Source organism: Oncorhynchus clarkii, chromosome 4, assembly GCF_045791955.1.
Source record: "Oncorhynchus clarkii lewisi isolate Uvic-CL-2024 chromosome 4, UVic_Ocla_1.0, whole genome shotgun sequence".
NCBI lineage: Eukaryota > Metazoa > Chordata > Actinopteri > Salmoniformes > Salmonidae > Oncorhynchus > Oncorhynchus clarkii.
Window position 1 is genome coordinate 73177149 of NC_092150.1, and position 21931 is coordinate 73199079.

Genomic DNA, 21931 nt, shown 5'->3' on the forward strand with positions numbered 1-21931 from the left:
AATCACACATATGAAGTTTTGGAAAGATCAGACTTTTTTAACCCTTCGAAACAGCCCCTGAGACACCAATTATGGCACTTCCGGTTGGCACAGGAAGTTATAAATCAACACATATCCTCATTGGGGTATGCTGTTACAGAATCCTGAGTTTTAAGTCCTTACGTTAAGAATTGACTGATCTACACAGGGTTGAATGCACTATGTCTATCAAACTGCATGCAGTGTATGGGTAAACACTTTTAGGGGCATTTTAACCACTTCCGGTTGGTCCAGGAAGCTTAGAATCAACACAGGTAGACCTCATAGTGGCCTGATGGACTGGTACCGAAGACAGGTTCATACGGCATTCATAACCCACATAGGCCTCAGGTTGAAATTAGGGGTGCAGGCAATGTATTCCTATGGGGAGAGATGACACTGTAATCTGTGAGATCAAAAAACACTGTTTTACTGTTAAGGGTTAATGCCACACGGTCAAGGTTAGGCTTGTTCAGATCGGGAGGACCTTAGGAACATTCATGTGGTGCAATTTTTCTTCTCACTCTAACGGTTCTCTCACTGTCACCCAAAAGCAAATGACATTGTGGTGCAGGCTTCATTTTGGGCCTACTATTCTAATGCTCGCTGCGCCTAGACCGAGCGAGCTACGGTCAAGCGGGATATCTCGCTGAACTCGGTACGGCCTAGGGATCATGGTAATGCCATTTCCTGCTCTCTGTGTCTTTAAGCACCGCACTTTATCACTCCATCCTTCCTGTGTGTGTGTGAGGGAGCTTTTCTTTGACATCTGTTGGGATTAATGACTGATTTACAGTTCAGAAGGGTTACCTAGTCACACATATGAAGTTTTGGAGAGATGTGACTTTTTTAACCCTTCGAAACAGAGAGTGTGACCCAATTAAAGGCACTTCCGGTTGGCACAGGAAGCTATAAGTAAACACATGTCTTGATTTACATAGCCACTTACAGAATCCCGAGTTTTAAGTCTTTACGTTAAGAATTGACTGATCTACACAGGGTTGAATGCACTATGTCTATCAAACTGCAGGCAGTGTATGGGTAAACACTTTTAGGGGCATTTTAACCACTTCCGGTTGCTCCAGGAAGCTTAGATTCGACACAGGTAGATCTCATAGTGGCCTGATGGACTGGTACCGAAGACAGGTTCATACGGCATTCATAACCCATATAGGCTTCAGGTTGAATTTTGTGGTGCAGGCAATGTATTCCTATGGGGAGAGATGTCACTGTAATCTGTGAGATCAAAAAACCCTGTTTTACTGTGAAGGGTTAATGCCACACGGTCAAGGTTAGGCTTGTTCAGATCGGGAGGACCTTAGGAACATTCATGTGGTGGAATTGTGCTTCTCACCCTAACGGTTCTCTCACTGCCACCCAAAATCAAATGACATTGTGGTGCAGGCTTCATTTTGGGCCTTCTTTTTTTCAAGTTTGCTGCACTCAGAACGAGCTACGGTCAAGCGGGGCGTCTCCTTGAACTCGGCACAGTCTGGAGACTATGGTGATGCCATTTTTTGTGTTGATTTCAGAATGCCATTTTTGTGATTGTCCCTCTCCGTTTAAACATATTGCAAATGTACAAAAGTCAACTAGCAAGTCAGTGTCCATCAGTCAATTAGATGTCATTATGACACCAAATGGATATCAATTGACACCAAACCCACTTTTTCCTACTCATTTAGTAGCCAACTATCACATATGTCAGAGCAGTCCCATAATTCACAGCGCCTTCGGTTTAAAACATAATAAAAAGGTAAAACACATAGTTACGTTCTAGCTGCGGGTCCAGTTCGGACATTATGTGAAGGCCTATGTGAGGCGACCCCGAATCCCGAGTTTCGGCTCGATAGGTCATTTGGTGTCCGAGAAAAACCCTAATTGGTGCTGAAAATCCACTTTTTTCCATGCCTTGCTACGGGGTCCTTGAACGAGCTATCGGACAGACACGTCGGAGTCCGTCTCTATGGGCCGAGCCGGTTTCAATGCACCTAGCCTTGCGTCTCTGAGACTTTTCTAAACGTCGTCATTTTCGTAATGGTCAAAATGAATTGAAGGTATTGCAAATGTACGAGGCTGTTTCTCGGTCCGAGAACCGTCTAGAGCCACGTAACTCACCACGCACCATCGACCGGAGGTCTAGAACAGGTTTCTAAAGTTTCGGAACTCTAGGTCTGACGGTTCTTTTTTAGCTCCAACAAAGCTAACTATTGCAGCCACTGTCTGTCTCTACGCACCCCAATACGTCCCTCCATCCAAGGTGTGTTTTAGTGTGATTTTTTTTTCCTTTGATTTTTTTTGGGAAAAATGACTGATTTACAGTTCATGGGGGTTGCCTAATCACACATATGAAGTTTTGGAAAGATCAGACTTTTTTAACCCCTCGAAACAGCCCCTGAGACACCAGTTATGGCACTTCCGGTTGGCACAGGAAGCTATAAATCAACACATATCCCCATTGGGGTATGCTGTTACAGAATCCTGAGTTTTAAGTCCTTACGTTAAGAACTGACTGATTTACACAGGGTTGAATGCACTATGTCTGTCAAACTGCAGGCAGGGTATGGGTAAACACTTTTAGGGGCATTTTAACCACTTCCGGTTGGTCCAGGAAGCTCAGAATCAACACAGGTAGACCTCATAGTGGCCTGATGGACTGGTACCGAAGACAGGTTCATACGGCATTCATAACCCACATAGGCCTCAGGTTGAAATTAGGGGTGCAGGCAATGTATTCCTATGGGGAGAGATGACACTGTAATCTGTGAGATCAAAAAACACAGTTTTACTCTTAAGGGTTAATGCCACACGGTCAAGGTTAGGCTTGTACAGATCGGGAGGACCTTAGGAACATTCATGTGGTGCAATTTTTCTTCTCACCCTAACGGTTCTCTCACTGTCACTCAAAAGCAAATGACATTGTGGGGCAGGCTTCATTTTGGGCCTACTTTTCTAATGGTCGTTGCGCTTAGACCGAGCGAGCTACGGTCAAGCGGGATAGCTCGTTGAACTCAGCACAGTCTGGAGACTATGGTGATGCCATTTTTTGTGTTGATTTCAGAATGCCATTTTGGTGATGGTCCCTCTCCGTTTAAACATATTGCAAATGCACAAAAGTCAACTAGCAAGTCAGTGTCCATCAGTCAATTAGATGTCATTATGACACCAAACCCACTTTTTACTACTCATTTAGAAGCCAACTATCACATATGTCAGAGCAGTCCCATAATTCACAGCGCCTTTAGTTTAAAACATAATAAAAAGGTAAAACACATAGTTACGTTCTAGCTGCGGGTCCAGTTCGGACATTATGTGAAGTCCTATGTGAGGCGACCCCGAATCCCGAGTTTCGGCTCGATAGGTCATTTGGTGTCCGAGAAAAACCCTAATTGGTGCTGAAAATCCACTTTTTTCCATGCCTTGCTACGGGGTCCTTGAACGAGCTATCGGACAGAAACGTTGGGGTCTGTCTCTATGGGCCGAGCCGGTTTCAATGCACCTAGCCTTGCGTCTCTGAGACTTTTCTAAACGTCGTCATTTTTGTAATGGTCAAAATGAATTGAAGGTATTGCAAATGTACGAGGCTGTTTCTCGGTCCGAGAACCGTCTAGAGCCACGTAACTCACCACGCACCATCGACCGGAGGTCTAGAACAGGTTTCTAAAGTTTCGGAACTCTAGGTCTGACGGTTCTTTTTTAGCTCGAACAAAGCTAACTATTGCAGCCACTGTCTGTCTCTACGCACCCCAATACGTCCCTCCATTCAAGTTGTGTTTTAGTGTGATTTTTTTTTCCTTTGAATTTTTTGGGGAAAAATGACTGATTTACAGTTCATGGGGGTTGCCTAATCACATATGTGAAGTTTTGGACAGATCAGACTTTTTTAACCCTTTGAAACAGCCCCTGAGACACCAATTATGGCACTTCCGGTTGGCACAGGAAGCTATAAATCACCACATATCCTCATTGGGGTATGCTGTTACAGAATCCTGAGTTTTAAGTCTTTACGTTAACAACTGAGTTATTTACGGAGGGTTTAGTATGTGTGTGTTATTTCAGAAAATCATAGAAAATCACAGAAATCTCGCAGAGCTCCGCAGCACACTTTAAAAAGATTCGTATGAACACCCTGCAACTGGATCTGTAACCGTTGAAAAAAAAAAACGCCTATTTGTGACCATTGCCAAGTTGTCATTGTTCCGTTTCTCTTAAATGACGATAGATAAATGGCTGGTTCTTTTTTTATTGACACCGGAGGCTCCTTGACTTGACCTGAAGTGGAAAAATAATTTGTCTATTTCCATTTAGGACCTTTAATCCCAGAAAAACGGCCATAACTCAAAAACCGTCGAGGCCTAGACGCCATCTTGTTCGGGGCCAACTGCCCATTATGCCAAACCTACGCTCACCAAGTTTCGGCTTCGAAATATTTTCCGTTTTCGAGATAAGGCCCCGTCGTGATTCGTGATGTTTTGCCAAATTGCCATATGATTCCGTATGCCCTCTTGTGGGAAATTCCGGGATAGCGGAAAAACGGTCAAAAACTTGTTTATTTTATAAAACGGAAACCGAATGTCCGACAAAGTTCATTTGATGACTTCCCGGTAGGTCTGGCCCTACCGCATGGCCCGACGCCGACCGCAAATTTTACAAACGATTTCGGACGTCTAGTAAGGGACCGTACATTTGCAATATGGACTTTCTCACTGATCATACACGAAATGCCGAAATGTTCCCTTAAGGTATGTAAGGACTGAGCAGACCAGCAGCTAGGGATTGCCTAAATCTCCCCTGATGTGGGCATGTTTTCAATACAATACATTTGTTATGCACGTGAGTGAGGACCCAAAAGCGGTTTAACAAAAACAGAGTCCTTTAATGTCAAAATAAACAACCCGCAGAGAGGGCGCCAAATGAAACATAAAGTCCTTCTGAAATCACAGAAGAGTTCCCCTTCTAGCAGCAGAGGAGAATAGCTGGGTTAGAGTCCCCTTCTAGCAGCAGAGGAGAATAGCTGGGTTAGCGTCCCCTTCTAGCAGCAGAGGAGAATAGCTGGGTTAGCGGCGACAGACTGCTGGTCTCTCTGGGTAGGCGCGAGTCGTAGAGGACAGAGGTACCTGATCACACGTAGCATCAAATGAACAGGCAGATTCCGACAGGACAGGACAAGGGTGAAGAAAACGAGACGATAGTTTGGTTCTGGCATGAGAAACTGACAAAGACAGAAGCAGGAACAGAGAGAGAAATAGAGACCTAATCAGAGGGAAAAAAGGGAACAGGTGGGAAAAGGGTGAACGAGGTAGTTAGAGAAGATGAGGAGCAGCTTGGGGAAGGAGAGGAAGAGAAGGTAACCTAATACGACCAGCAGAGGGAGACGGAGTGAAGAGAAAGAACAGGAACAAGACATAATGACACTACATGACAGTACCCCCCCACTCACCGAGCGCCTCCTGGCGCACTCGAGGAGGAAACCTGGCGGCAACGGAGGAAATCATCGATCAGCGAACGGTCCAGCACGTCCCGAGAGGGAACCCAACTCCTTTCCTCAGGACCGTACCCCTCCCAATCCACTAGGTACTGATGACCACGGCCCCGAGGACGCATGTCCAAAATCTTACGGACCCTGTAGATAGGTGCGCCCTCGACAAGGATGGGGGGGGGGAAGACGAGCGGGGGCGCGAAGAACGGGCTTAACACAGGAGACATGGAAGACCGGGTGGACGCGACGAAGATATCGCGGAAGAAGAAGTCGCACTGCGACAGGATTAATGATCTGAGAAATACGGAACGGACCAATGAACCGCGGGGTCAACTTGCGAGAAGCTGTCTTAAGGGGAAGGTTCTGAGTGGAGAGCCAAACTCTCTGACCGCGACAATATCTAGGACTCTTAGTTCTACGCTTATTAGCGGCTCTCACAGTCTGCGCCCTATAACGGCAAAGTGCAGACCTGACCCTCTTCCAGGTGCGCTCGCAACGATGGACAAAAGCCTGAGCGGAGGGGACGCTGGACTCGGCGAACTGAGACGAGAACAGCGGAGGCTGGTACCCGAGGCTACTCTGAAAAGGAGATAGCCCGGTCGCAGACGAAGGAAGCGAGTTGTGGGCGTATTCTGCCCAGGGGAGCTGTTCTGACCAAGACGCAGGGTTACGAAAAGAAAGACTGCGTAAGATGCGACCAATAGTCTGATTGGCCCGTTCTGCTTGACCGTTAGACTGGGGGTGAAAGCCGGAAGAGAGACTGACGGAAGCCCCAATCAAACGGCAAAACTTCCTCCAAAATTGAGATGTGAATTGCGGACCCCTGTCCGAAATGACGTCTGACGGAAGGCCATGAATTCGGAAAACATTCTCGATGATGATTTGTGCCGTTTCTTTAGCAGAAGGGAGCTTAGCGAGGGGAATAAAATGAGCCGCCTTAGAGAACCTATCGACAACCGTAAGAATAACAGTCTTCCCCGCTGACGAAGGCAGTCCGGTGATAAAATCTAAGGCGATGTGAGACCACGGTCGAGAGGGAATGGGAAGCGGTCTGAGACGGCCGGCAGGAGGGGAGTTACCGGACTTAGTCTGCGTGCAGACCGAACAAGCAGCCACGAAACGACGCGTGTCATGCTCCCGAGTGGGCCACCAAAAACGCTGGCGAATGGAAGCAAGCGTACCCCGAACGCCGGGGTGGCCGGCTAACTTGGCAGAGTGAGCCCACTGAAGAACGGCCAGACGAGTAGGAACGGGAACGAAAAGAAGGTTCCTAGGACAAGCGCGCGGCGACGGAGTGTGAGTGAGTGCTTGCTTTACCTGCCTCTCAATTCCCCAGACAGTCAACCCGACAACACGCCCCTCAGGGAGAATCCCCTCGGGGTCAGTGGAGGCTACTGAAGAACTGAAGAGACGAGATAAAGCATCAGGCTTGGTGTTCTTAGAGCCCGGACGATAAGAAATTACGAACTCGAAACGAGCAAAAAACAGCGCCCAACGAGCCTGACGCGCATTAAGTCGTTTGGCAGAACGGATGTACTCAAGGTTCCTATGGTCAGTCCAAACGACAAAAGGAACGGTCGCCCCCTCCAACCACTGTCGCCATTCGCCTAGGGCTAAGCGGATGGCGAGCAGTTCGCGGTTTCCCACATCATAGTTACGTTCCGACGGCGACAGGCGATGAGAAAAATACGCGCAAGGGTGGACCTTGTCGTCAGAGAGGGAGCGCTGAGAAAGAATGGCTCCCACGCCCACCTCTGACGCGTCAACCTCGACAACGAACTGTCTAGAGACGTCAGGTGTAACAAGGATAGGTGCGGATGTAAAACGATTCTTGAGGAGATCAAAAGCTCCCTGGGCGGAAACGGACCACTTAAAGCACGTCTTGACAGAAGTAAGGGCTGTGAGAGGAGCTGCCACCTGACCGAAATTACGGATGAAACGACGATAGAAATTTGCGAAGCCGAGAAAGCGCTGCAGCTCGACGCGTGACTTAGGGACGGGCCAATCAATGACAGCTTGGACCTTAGCGGGATCCATCTTAATGCCTTCAGCGGAAATAACAGAACCGAGAAATGTGACGGAGGAGGCATGAAAAGTGCACTTCTCAGCCTTCACAAAAAGACAATTCTCTAAAAGGCGCTGGAGGACACGTCGAACGTGCTGAACATGAATCTGGAGTGACGGTGAAAAAATCAGGATATCGTCAAGGTAAACGAAAACAAAGATGTTCAGCATGTCTCTCAGGACGTCATTGACTAATGCCTGAAAGACAGCTGGAGCGTTAGCGAGGCCGAAAGGAAGAACCCGGTATTCAAAGTGCCCTAACGGAGTGTTAAACGCCGTCTTCCACTCGTCCCCCTCCCTGATGCGCACGAGATGGTAAGCGTTACGAAGGTCCAACTTAGTGAAAAACCTGGCTCCCTGCAGGATCTCGAAGGCTGAAGACATAAGAGGGAGCGGATAACGATTCTTCACTGTTATGTCATTCAGCCCTCGATAATCTATGCATGGGCGCAGGGACCCGTCCTTCTTCTTAACAAAAAAAACCCCCGCTCCGGCGGGAGAGGAGGAGGGGACTATGGTACCGGCGTCAAGAGCTACAGACAAATAATCTTCGAGAGCCTTACGTTCGGGAGCCGACAGAGAGTATAGTCTACCCCGGGGGGGAGTGGTTCCCGGAAGGAGATCAATACTACAATCATACGACCGGTGTGGAGGAAGAGAGGTGGCCCTGGACCGACTGAACACCGTGCGCAGATCGTGATATTCCTCCGGCACCCCTGTCAAATCACCAGGCTCCTCCTGTGAAGAAGAGACAGAGGAAACAGGAGGGATAGCAGACATTAAACATTTCACATGACAAGAGACGTTCCAGGAGAGGATAGAATTACTAGACCAATTAATAGAAGGATTATGACAAACTAGCCAGGGATGGCCCAAAACAACAGGTGTAAAAGGTGAATGAAAAATTAAAAAAGAAAGGGTTTCGCTATGATTACCAGAGACAGTGAGGGTTAAAGGTAGCGTCTCACGCTGAATCCTGGGGAGAGAACTACCATCCAAAGCGAACAAGGCCGTGGGCTCCCTTAACTGTCTGAGAGGAATGTCATGTTCCCGAGCCCAGGTCTCGTCCATAAAACAGCCCTCCGCCCCAGAGTCTATCAAGGCACTGCAGGAAGCTGACGAACCGGTCCAGCGTAGATGGACCGACAAGGTAGTGCAGGATCTTGAAGGAGAGACCAGAGTAGTAGCGCTCACCAGTAGCCCTCCGCTTACTGATGAGCTCTGGCTTTTACTGGACATGAAGTGACAAAATGACCAGCGGAACCGCAATAGAGACAGAGGCGGTTGGTGATTCTCCGTTCCCTCTCCTTAGTCGAGATGCGGATACCCCCCAGCTGCATAGGCTCAGCACCCGAGCCGGCGGAGGAAGATGGTAGTGATGCGGAGAGGGGGGCAACGGAGAACGCGAGCTCCTTTCCACGAGCTCGGTGACGAAGATCAACCCGTCGCTCTATGCGAATAGCGAGTTCAATCAAGGAATCCACGCTGGAAGGAACCTCCCGGGAGAGAATCTCATCCTTTACCTCCGCGCGGAGACCCTCCAGAAAACGAGCGAGCAAAGCCGGCTCGTTCCAGTCACTGGAGGCAGCAAGAGTGCGAAACTCAATAGAGTAATCTGTTATGGATCGATTACCTTGACATAGGGAAGACAGGACCCTGGAAGCTTCCTCCCCAAAAACAGAACGATCAAAAACCCGTATCATCTCCTCCTTAAAGTCCTGATACTGGTTAGTACACTCAGCCCTCGTCTCCCAGATTGCCGTGCCCCACTCACGAGCCCGTCCAGTAAGGAGAGATATGACGTAGGCGATACGAGCTGTGCTCCTGGAGTAAGTGTTGGGCTGGAGCGAAAACACAATATCACACTGGGTGAGGAACGAGCGGCATTCAGTGGGCTCCCCAGAGTAACACGGCGGGTTATTGATTCTGGGCTCCGGAGATTCGAAAGCCCTGGAAGTGGCCGGTGGATCGAGGCGGAGATGGTGAATCTGTTCTGTGAGGTTGGAGACTTGGGCGGCCAGGGTCTCAACGGCATGTCGAGCAGCAGACAATTCCTGCTCGTGTCTGCCTAGCATCGCTCCCTGGATCTCGGCGGCTGAGTGGAGAGGGTCCGAAGTCGCTGGGTCCATTCTTGGTCAGATTCTTCTGTTATGCACGTGAGTGAGGACCCAAAAGCGGTTTAACAAAAACAGAGTCCTTTAATGTCAAAATAAACAACCCGCAGAGAGGGCGCCAAATGAAACATAAAGTCCTTCTGAAATCACAGAAGAGTTCCCCTTCTAGCAGCAGAGGAGAATAGCTGGGTTAGAGTCCCCTTCTAGCAGCAGAGGAGAATAGCTGGGTTAGCGTCCCCTTCTAGCAGCAGAGGAGAATAGCTGGGTTAGCGGCGACAGACTGCTGGTCTCTCTGGGTAGGCGCGAGTCGTAGAGGACAGAGGTACCTGATCACACGTAGCATCAAATGAACAGGCAGATTCCGACAGGACAGGACAAGGGTGAAGCAAACGAGACGATAGTTTGGTTCTGGCATGAGAAACTCAAACGAGAATCTGACAAAGACAGAAGCAGGAACAGAGAGAGAAATAGAGACCTAATCAGAGGGAAAAAGGGAACAGGTGGGAAAAGGGTGAACGAGGTAGTTAGAGAAGATGAGGAGCAGCTTGGGGAAGGAGAGGAAGAGAAGGTAACCTAATACGACCAGCAGAGGGAGACGGAGTGAAGAGAAAGAACAGGAACAAGACATAATATGACACTACATGACAACATTATTCCATATAAGGCATCCAGACCCTATGAAAGTTGCACAGTGTATCCTTAATCTTAAAACAAATCTAATGATAATGCACATAACGTTACATTTCTTCCATACATTGTGGGAGGATAATCAACCTTCCAATTAATGGCAATGCATTTATTAGCCACTATTTTATTTATTTATTTAACTAGGAAAGTCAGTTAAGGACAAATTCTTATTTACGATGACGGCCTACCCCGGCCAAAACCCAAACCAGACGACACTGGGCCAATAGTGTGCCGTCCTATGGGACTCTGAATCACAGCCGGTTGTGAACCAGGAACTGTAATGACGCCTATAGCACTGAGATGCAGTACCTTAGACGACTGCACCACTTGGGAGCCCATATATATGCTAGGTTACATAGTTTCTTCTGATAACGGTTTCCAGTATAAACATTTCCAAGCAAACAGAAACAGGGACAAGGGAGAATCTGTAGACATGCTGAGATAAAAGTACATACTCTTTGCGAGAATTCAGCCAGCCTTCACAAGGCCACAACATATGCAAATATGTCCCCTTTTGAGCTTTACACCTCCAGCAGATTAATACAATTTCTGAGTGCATGATATTCTGTTTCACTAGCATATGGTAGGTTCTAAAGATGGTCTTAAACTGCAGTAATTTATGTCTGAGATTATATGAACATGCTGGGCATTCTAACATATCTGTATCGTTTCATCACCAGGTCTTCCTCACATTTTAGATTCACATCTTTTGTGTCATCGGGAAAAGCCTCTATCAACTCTTGATACAGTTTGGAAATCAACTTTGGAGGTTTGTCAGACTGCCTTAAATTAGCATTGGCTTGTTCAGTGTTTGCTGGACAGAGAGTTGTTGTATCTGCAAAAATGCACTTCACCTCTGTCACAGACTTGTCTCGCCTGGCTGCCTAACTCTTCTGAGACCTCTGTCACCAACTGATGCTCATAAAATGAGGCAAGATAAATAATTACTTTGGTGTACATTTATACATTATATTATCCAATAATATAATCAATGGATCAATAATTGAAATTACCATAATTCCCAGATCCTAGACTGTAGCTTTGAACTTAAGCTGCTGTCCTGTAGCTACTGTAGGTCAATCAATCAATCTGTCACGTTCTGACCTTAGTTCCTTTGTTTTGTCTTTGTTTTAGTATGGTCAAGGTAGCCTGTTTTCACGCGTGAGTTGTGGGTGATTATTTTCTGTTCTGTGTTTTGTGGATTCACCGTACAGGACTGTTTAGTTTCGTTAGTTGTTGCTTTATTGTTTTGTTTTTTAGTGTTCTGAGTTATAAAAAATATCATGAACACTTACCATGCTGCGCATTGGTCCTCCGATCCTTCCTACTACTCCTCCTCGTCGGAGGAGGAAGACAACCGTTACAGAATCACCCACCTACCAAGGACCAAGCAGTGTGTTAACGGACAGCAGCAGCGATCTCCAGACTCCTGGACATGGGAGGAGATTTTGGACGGCAAAGGACCCTGGGCACAGGCTGGGGAATATCACCGCCCCAAGGCAGAGCTGGAGGCGGCGATATGAGGAGGCAGCGTGGCTGGGACGAGAGGCAGCCCCCAAAATGTGTTGGGGGGGGGCACACAGGGAGTGTGGCTAAGTCAGGTAGGAGACCTGAGCCAACTCCCCATGCTTACCGTGGAGAGAGGTGGACCGGGCAGGCACCGTGTTATGCCGTGAGGCACACGGTGTCCCCGGTGCGCAGGCATAGCCCGGTGCGTTACATAGCAGCGCCTCGTATCGGCCAGGTTAGAGTGGACATCTGGCATCTGGTCTCCAGTGCGTCTCTTCGGGCCGGGGTACATGGCACCAGCCCTGCACATGGTGTCCCCGGTTCGCCAGCACAGCCCAGTGTGGTCTATTCCACCTCGCGGCACTGGCCTGGCTACGGGCCAGGTAGGGTTGTGCAGGCTTGGTGCTCGAGACCTCCAGTGCGCCTCTACGGTCCGGTCTATCCGGTGCCTCCTCCACACAACAGGCGCACACAACCGGTGGCAGCCCCCCGCACCAGGCTGTCTCTCCGTCTCCTCCCTACAGGTGCTCCCGCCTGTTCAGAGCTGCCAGAGTCTCCCGCCTGTCCAGAGCTTTCCAGAGTCTCCCACCTGTCCAGAGCTTTCTAGAGTCTCCCGTCTGTCCTGAGCTGCCAGAGTCGCCCGTCTGTCCTGAGCTGCCAGAGTCGCCCGCCTGTTCAGAGCTGCCAGAGTCTCCCGCCTGTCCAGAGCTTTCCAGAGTCTCCCGCCTGTCCAGAGCTTTCTAGAGTCGCCCGTCTGTCCTGAGCTGCCAGAGTCGCCCGTCTGTCCTGAGCTGCCAGAGTCGCCCGTCTGTCCTGAGCTGCCAGAATCGCCCGTCTGTCCTGAGCTGCCAGAATCGCCCGTCTGTCCTGAGCTGCCAGAGTCGCCCGTCTGTCCTGAGCTGCCAGAGTCGCCCGTCTGTCCTGAGCTGCCAGAGTCGCCCGTCTGTCCTGAGCTGCCAGAGCCGCCCGCCAGTCAGGAGCTGCCAGAACCGCCGGTCAGTCAGAAGCTGCCAGAGCCACCGGTCAGGAGCTGCCAGAGCCACCGGTCAGTCAGGAGCTGCCAGAGCCACCGGTCAGTCAGGAGCTGCCAGAGCCGCCGGTCAGTCAGAAGCTGCCAGAGCCACCGGTCAGGAGCTGCCAGAGCCGCCTGTCAGTCAGGAACTGCCAGAGCCGTTCGTTACTCCGGTGCTGCCGGAATCGCCCTTCACTCCGGAGCTGCCGGAGTCTCCCTCCTGTCCGGTGCTGCCGGAATCTCCCTTCCGGACCTGTTGCTAGGGTCCCCAGTCCGAGGTCGGCGGCGAGGGTCGCCGCTCTAAGGAGGCCACGGATGCGGGATAAGAGGCGGACAAAGACTATGGTGGGGTCCACGTCCAGCGCCAGAGCCGCCACCGCGGACAGACGCCCACCCAGACCCTCCCCTATAGGTTTAGGTTTTGCGGCTGGAGTCCACACCCTGATTGAGAACCATACTTAGGTAGCCTGTTTTCATCCTTGAGTTTATTTTCTGTTCTGTGTTTTGTGTATTCACCACTGTTTCGTTTAGTTTCGTTCGTTGTCGCTTTATTGTTTTGTTCTTTAGTGTTCTGAGTTATAATAAATATCATGAACACTTTCCACGCTGCGCATTGGTCCTCCAATCCTTCCTACTACTCCTCCTCGTCGGAGGAGGAAGACAACCGTTACACAATCAAATGTATTTATAAAGCCCTTTTTACATCAGCAGAAGTCACAAAGTGTTATACTGAAAACCAGCCTAAAACCCCAAGCAGCAAGCAATGCAGATGTAGGAAAAACTCCCTAGAAAGGCAGGAACCTAGGAAGAAACCTAGAGAGGAACCTTGCCGTTCACCTTCGCACCCCTGGGCCAGACTGCACTCAATCATAGGACCTACTGAAGAGATGAGTCTTCAGTAATGACTTAAAGGTTGAGACCATGTCTACGTCTCTCACATGGATAGGCAGAATTTTTCCATTAAAATTGAGCTCTATTGGAGAAAGCACTGCCTCCAGCTGTTTGATTAGAAATGATATGTATGGCAGGACCAAATCGGAGAGATATGTAGGAGCTAGCCCATGTAATGCTTTGTAGGTTAGCAACAAACCTTGAAGTCAGCCCTTGCCTTAACAGGAAGCCAGTGTAGGGAGGCTAGCACTGGAGTAATATGATTAAAAAAAAACGTGGTTCTAGTCAGGATTCTAGCAGCTGTGTTTAGCACTAACTGAAGTATATTTAGTGCTTTATCCGGGTCACCGGAGAGCAAAGCATTGCAGAAGTCTAATCTAGAAGTGACAAAAGCATCGATTAGCTTTCCTGAAATGTTTTGGGACAAAAAGTTTCTGATTTTACAATGTTAAGAATATGAAAAAAGCTGTCCTTGAAATATTCTTGATAATTTGTCAAAACAGAGATATGGGTCCAGAATAACGCGTTTCTTCACAGTTTTATTTGAGACAACTGTACAACCATCAAGATTCATTTTCAGATCTAACAGCAGATCTCTTTGTTTCTTGGGATCTAGAACTAGCACCTCTGTTTCGTCTTAGTTTAAAAGTAAAACCTTTGCCATCATCCACTTCCTAATGTCAGAAACACAGGCTTTCTGGGTAGGCAATTTAATTGATGAGTACAGCATTGTGTTTTCGAATAACATCACCAAGAGGAAAAATATATAGTGAAAACAATAGTGGTCCTAAAACAGAACCTTGAGGAACGGCAAAACTTACAACTGATTTGTCAAAGGACAAACGATCCACAGAGACTAACTGATATCTTTCTGATAGATAAGTTCTAAACCAGGCATGAACATGGTCTGATGCCCTTAAAAGGTCAATTACCACCTTCACGAGTGCATTCACGGTGCTATGATGGGATCTAAAACAAGACTGAAGCATTTCGTATACATTATTTGTCTTCGGGAAGGCAGTGAGTTGCTGCGTAACAGATTTTACATTTTGTTTTTAGAGTAATGGGAGATTCGATATAGGCTGATAGGTTTTTACATTTTCTAGGTTAAGGTTTGGCTTTTTCAAGAGAGGCTATATTACTGCCACTTTTAGAAATGGGGATAAACATACCTGAATTGTCCAATAGAAACTCTTGTTGCAACTGTTGAACTAATGATTACACCTTAGATCAGCTAGATGGACAAGAATGTGAAAGGCGGTATTGAATGTGTCAATGTCTGTCACCTTGATTACTAAAATTTATCTTGACCCGTTCACCTACGTTATAAACATTCTTTCATAGGCTCGGTTGTAGCAACCTCATGATGGGCATAAGGAAAATGTGAGTATCCCATAGTAGCCTAAACCTATCGATATTGCATTGAGCTGGTTGAATGGAATATGAATGACAGTCACCCAGTATGCTGTAATTGAAATAAGGCCATGCTCATAAAAAAAATAATATTGTTATATTAAACGGCACCGATCGCCGCTGTACTCTACCCCCTAGTTTCTGTTTCCAACTCCACTGACTTACATCTCACATGCACCTCCGCACCTAAACTGAAAGGAACAGAAGTTAGAAAGGGACTCTCAACCAATGAAAATGCTACGGTAATCTTTCAGTTAGTAAAGTACACAATGCAAAATGCTATGTTTAGTCAGAACTGTGACACATATTCTAGACGCACCACAACAAAGCTGTGAAGATATGTTATTTTTCGGAATAGAATGTGTACTGTATGCCTTGTGTCCACAGTATTTCTTGTGGAGACTTGGATTCCTCGGATTCCGGTTGGAGGATTCCTGCTGGAGGATTCCTGCAATCAGAAGTGTAGTAACCAGGGAGGGTATTCTCCCTGGTTACTCTAACTGTGATTTCTGAAAACATGAAAACTTTATGAATGTTTTAAGGGAATGCTTTAACCCTAATACTAATCTTCCACTCTGGGCACCCCCTAATTTCCTCTGTGTGGTTTTTTATTTCAGTATCGTGTCATTGCTGATCAAAGTCACCAGCAAGTACAGAGTGAATCGCAGTGGAGTCAGTCCCCTCCACCTGGCTGCCGAGTGCAACAGGGACGCAGTTGTGGAGATCCTGATTGAGGCCGGCTATGACGTCAACGCCATGCTGTCAGATGACCGCTCCATGATGTACGAGGACCATCGTAGCACGACTCTCTACTTCGCCATCGCCAACGGCAATGTGGACGCAGCCACCATGCTTCTAGATGCCGGCGCCATCCCAAACCTGGACACCTTCAACCCGCTACTGGTAGCATTGAGGCAGGGTAGTATCGAATTGGTCACTTTGCTGGTGGAGCACGGTGCCAATGTCAACGCCTACGTACCCACTCACCCCACCTCGTTCCCGGCCACCCTCATATTCGGTATGAAGTACCTGTCCATGCTGAAGTATCTGATGGACAATGGCTGCGATGCCCTCTCCTGTTTTAGTTGCACTTATGGCAGTGGTCCACACCCACCACATCAGGAGACCTCTGAGAGGGATGACTTGCGCTACAATACCAATACACTCAGAAACACTGGGGAACCTGTTCAGGTAAACAAAATAACAATGAAATGTTTAGTATGTGCATATGTGTAATATATTTACATACATTCTAAATATAATGCCAATTAAGAATGAGGGGGATTATTAGGTGGCCAAAATTGAAATTTAGCCAGGACACCAGCTTTAACACCCCTACTCTTGCAATAAGGGGGATTTTTAATGACCACAGAGAGTCAGGTCACCCGTTTAACATCCCATCCGAAAGACAGCACTCTGAACAGGGAAATGGCCCGTTCACTGCCCTGGGATTCGATCTTAAGACCGGAGGCCAGAGTGCCCCCTACTGGTCCTACAACACCACTTCCAGCAGCATCTGGTCTCCCATCCAGGACTCACCCTGCTTTGCTTCAGAGGCAAGCCAGCAGTGGGATGCAGGGTGGTATGCTGTCGGCAACAGTTGTAAGTACTATGTAACAATGGCAAGAAAGTGTATCCAAACGCGCTTTAGCCCAGCTTGAACAAAAAAGGTAATCAGTTCCTAGACTGAGGGACTTGAAAATCCCAAAAACATTCCTTACCCCAGGACACTTCACCGGGTTGAAATAAAGAAAAAGGAGCACTCTGTTTCATAATATGTACCGTCAATAAACGATGAGATCTATGCAGAAACAGAGATCCATTTTTCCCCCTTTATAGTCACTCATTGAAGTGTCCTGTGGTAAGGAATGCTTTTTTGATTTACTATGTAATAATGTTTACCTACACTGTAATCACCTATAATTGTTATGCTGTCATGTTAGCACATAGGTATTTGGGACACTTCTTGTAAAGTAGAGACTAAAAAATACAATATACCATAGCCTATCATTGCTTTTTGTGTTTCCATCATTAGTTCTGTGAGGTAATCTCTACACGCTGGGCAGGACCCATCATAGATGTACTCCTGAATTACGTTGGCCATGTGAAACTCTGCTCCAGACTTACTGAGCACCTAGATAGCTTGGCGGACTGGGAAGTCATCAAGGAGAAAGCAAGTGAGTGTCTTGTTCACATACTGTACATGCACACAGACACACCTACACATACTACACAACATAAGGTAGCATTTTGGTAAAGGAGGACTGTATGCGTGGCTAATAAGCAGGGTTCATACCAGCCTGTTACAGTGGTGCCATGACCTGGATCCCAGAGGTAATGTCTAGCTATCAGCTGCTGGCAGGCTCATAAGGCACCGAGTGGCACTGTGGTCTAAGGCACTGTATCGCAGTGCTAGAGGTGTCACTACAAACCTGGGTTTGATCCTGGGCTGTATCATAACTGGCTGTGATCGGGTGGCCCATGGGGCAGTGCACAATTGGCCCAGCATCGTCCGGGACAGGGGAGGGTTTGGCTGGTGTAGGCCATCATTGTAAATAAGAATTTGTTCTTAGCTGACTTGCCTAGTTAAATAAAAACGTGTGAGGGGTATGGGGATGGACAGGTCTATTTAACACCTCAATAACATACCATAATGAATTTGATTGATTCAAAATAATTTTCCCACTGTGAAGTGTCAGGTAGCTACTGGCTTTCTGTTGCTTTACAGCACACAGGGCTTCTCAATTCTTCATTTTATGATTGGATCCCCCCGCCACCAATTATACTTGGTTTGACCAGGTCCTCAGAGGGGAAAAAAGTTGAGCAAGGCTTGTAAGGAGAACAGAGAAACGTGCAATATCTCCTCTCTTTCTCTCTTTCTCTCTCTCATCTCTCTCTTCTTAGCAAGCCCTCAAAACTGTGAGCTAACTTACAACAAATAAATGAGTACAGTCAAATTTTATGGTAAATTCATAAGCACAAAAAATAATTATATTGAAAATTATATTTTGTCAAATGGGGAAAGTTTCTATTGTGAAGTGATGCGCATCTCACATGTGAATGCTAGTTTTCAAAACAAGTGGTAGTTGGTAACGGTTAATTTTGAGAGCTCAATAACAACGGTGGAAGTATTGTCAACCTTTAAATAATTATCTGAACCTCAGGCAGTAGGCTCAAGCAAGCCTGTTTCTCTCAGTGCAGCTTGCCCTGCCTGTCTCTCAGACTCTGGCCAGCATCGAAAGCCTATCCTCCTTATTAATGTTCAAAAAACAAATGTGAAGGCCAAAATTCTGAGGTGATAGCACTAATTATGTTTATGCAACCTAATAATTATCCTTAGAATACTTCTAGAACCAACTTAACTAAAGTTTGGGAAGCTCTGATCTGGCTAAATGCACAAATGCCAGTATGCTGCAGCCAGCCTGCATGCTGCATCAGTTAGGCTACAGGTTATTTAGCTCACTACAAACCTAAATAACACACCAGCCTGATAATATGGACCAGTATGTTGTTAGCCTATTTTCTTGCGGGGGAAAATATATTTTAGACAATGAAAAGTGTGGTGAACTGTACACAAACAGAATAATGGGTTATGATATTTAAATATAGGTTTGGTGGTGACTTTCTGAATTATGTTAGTTAGACCAAGAGTTTAAAGTAATACAGAAATTATTGGTATTTCAGTTGTGATTGTCCAAATGATCAGAAAAGTTTTGTATGTATTTTCCCTTAACAATTTACCAGAAAGGACCATTTCACAGCTATTTATTTTTTTCTTCGTTTTTTTTGGGGGGGGGTAGAATGCCCCCAAACCCCCCTACAAGGGTGTCAAACCCTGAATCCATTGACTCTGAACCCCCCCCCCCCCCCCCCCCCCAATATTCAACACAAAGTTATGCCCTTGGCTGCTGGGGTTACTGATGTGATGAGGGGGAATTCATGCATGCACACTCGACACTGCCCAAACAGCCACTTATTTGGAATGACTTGTGCACATGTTATGTACTTTCTATATTCAAGCGTCACATACAGTATTACTGAATCTGTTGCCATTGTCTTCCAGGGCATTCACGTCCACTGATGCAGCTGTGCAGGCTGAAGATTCGCCAGCAGGTTGGAATCCACAGACTGAGGTGCATCAAAAAACTGCCCCTCCCACCACGACTAATCAAGTACCTCAACCACGAAGAGCGCAACCAAGAAAATGTTTTGTGAATAATAGTCTGTGACATTATAGTCAAAGTAAGAGATGATGAGGGACTACAGCACAAAATCTCTTGACATAATCAGTGTTTTGGTGTGAATCTTTTTACTCATATTTGAGCAGTAATATAGAGCAGTGCTTACCAACATGGGGTAGTGCAAGTGGTTCTCAATTTATTTTATTATTATTTTATATTTTTCTTCCAAACATAATACCATAGGGGAGCATAGTATATGGTATTATAAGCAATTGTACATTAATTTTTACAATGCAAATTGTGTTGCCCCAACGACAGATTTGGACACTGATAAACACACCGAGTGGCTTTACAGTAACATGCTATACATTACATTTCATTACTTTACTTCTAATTGTTTGGGACACCTGGGACCATCAAGTGACAAAAACCATGACACAATGTCCCAAGAACATCCTAAAAACATCCTTGAGGACGACAGGAGGCTGCGGAGAGGGGAACGGCTCATAATAATGGCTGGAACGGAGCAAATGGAATGGCAATAGACACCTGGAAAACCATTCTCCCCAATTAAAGTGACACCAACCTCCTGTGTTGGGGACGTCCCCGGGACAAACCAGGAACTAGACAAAACCTCCAGGAGACCATGACACAACGGCCCAAGAATTACCTAAAACACGTAATTGGGGATGTAGCGGGACAAACCGGGAACCAAACAAAACCTCCCGGGGACCATGACACAACATCCTGACCACTTTAGGCGTCCGTTTCATGATGATCCGGGGACATTCTAACGACAAGTTTTTTGTTTGCAGGGTTAATGTGAAAAGGAGGGGCTGCAGGGCTCAACGGCACAGCTAGGAGCTCTTCTTTGAGTCATAAAAGTGCATTGAAATTATTTAGGAACTGTGCCCACTTTGGAGAGGTGTGTGGCCACTTGGAAACACCAGTTAGACCTCTCCCTTAAACCCTTGTCATTTTTTTTTCTTGTGTTGCACCTACCCCAAATTTTCCACAAATATTCTTGTCATGATACTGAATGTATCCAGAGTATTTTAGGTTTTGTTAATAACAAATGCTGCGACAAGTATGGCAAATGTAAAATGCACATAAAATGTAATGTTTGGATTCAGTCTCTTGTCAGGTGAACTGTTGTCTCCTTACCTTTAGTCTAATAATTGTCCCATCATCTCCTAACTGTTCCCTTATATTTGCTACCATGGTTATGCATATGCTTTCCATTTTCTTCTGTAAAAAACAAATTCAATTTAGCGCTATCCATATAGGCCAATTCCCACCAGTGTAAGAGCTTTACAAACATACATCTGTAATAATAGTCCTGTAATCTGTTACATTCTTTGATGTTTAAAATGTACTCTAAATTTGACTGCTAAGATATTTTAAGTTAAAGAATTCTGTGACTCCGCAAATGGTAGTTCTTTTGAAGATGATTTGGTGGTCCCCAGAACAGAAAAGGTTGTGAACCGCTGATATACGGTACAACACAGTACACGATTAAACTTTAAGATCAGACTAAGGTAGACTTACCAAGTTGGTAACATTTATTTTACACTTGTAGACATTACTAGGTGCTAGTATTTACTATTATTTAAATTCCTGCGTGTTTGCAAGTGCATAGTAAAATGGTAATTACACATAAATAACCTATGAATTATTTATATGTTTCAGTTGTGAGAGCTGTTAATTAACTATACAAATGAGTGAATTAGTTTTTGTCAAGCTTTAGAAATTTGCCTGTTTGCTTGTTTGAGTGTACAGTTCTTTTGGGGCATTATAGAACCCTGGCTATAGTACAGACTTTTTTCATTAGTTTAGCGTTAGTTGAGGTGTTATAATGTTCTTATTATGAATGGTCTAATCAATTTCTCAATGGAAGATAAATAAGAAATAGATACATGAATGGCTTTTTGTGGTTTTGAAAGCTGCTTATTTGATTTTATAGTATTTTGGGGGCATCGTTGGACCCTTTTTAGGCTGCCTTATGAGCATTGTGTTTTTGTAAATATTTGATTTGAACAGTTATCAAAGTTGAGAGTATGAACATAAATGTTTAAAGCATTACCTGACAGTAATTGTATTACCATCATCACAGTAAAGATTCAGAATAGGAGAGGGAAACAGTAGACGTAATTTGATATTTGGTGTTGATTCAATTAAATAGATTTCATTGCAATATTTGTAGTATTTTGCATGATCTCTGAGGTAAGGGTCTCATTTTTTAAATAATTGTTGTTGTTTTTTTTGGTGAAATGGTGACAATTCAATCTTGTGCTATTTTGCCTGTGAAAAAAATAAATAAACATCATATCCAATTTCTATGGGTTTTCCAGTCATTCAAAGGCCGTTAATCCTGTATTTTGTAGATTTCTAGTTCATTGGGATGTGCAATATTTCCATTGTTTTTATATTTATGTCTTTCCCGATGTATTTGTCCAGGATTCCTGGATGATGTTTGATCGATTGCTTGATTGCTGAATGACTGTTGCTTAGGGTTAAGGTCATGTTTGCAGGTCAACATTAGGGTTAAGGTTAGGGTTATGTT

At 46.0% G+C, this 21931-nt stretch overlaps 1 protein-coding gene across 4 annotated transcripts in view; it reads left to right on the forward strand.

The window, feature by feature from the left end:
• The window catches only part of LOC139407259 (ankyrin repeat and SOCS box protein 2-like), a 37509-nt gene extending 15804 nt beyond the window's left edge, over positions 1 to 21705 (forward strand). For 3 of the 4 annotated variants that reach the window (XM_071150882.1, XM_071150884.1, XM_071150883.1), the window contains 3 exons: positions 15805 to 16378; positions 17223 to 17364; positions 19251 to 21705. In XM_071150882.1, coding sequence (XP_071006983.1) covers positions 15805 to 16378; positions 17223 to 17364; positions 19251 to 19402 — 868 coding nt within the window. In that variant the 3' untranslated portion in view covers positions 19403 to 21705. Of the gene's footprint in view, positions 1 to 15804; positions 16790 to 17222; positions 17365 to 19250 lie in introns of those variants that run through there. The other variant, XR_011634082.1, reaches the window with a different exon arrangement.
• Positions 21706 to 21931: the final 226 nt, after the last annotated feature.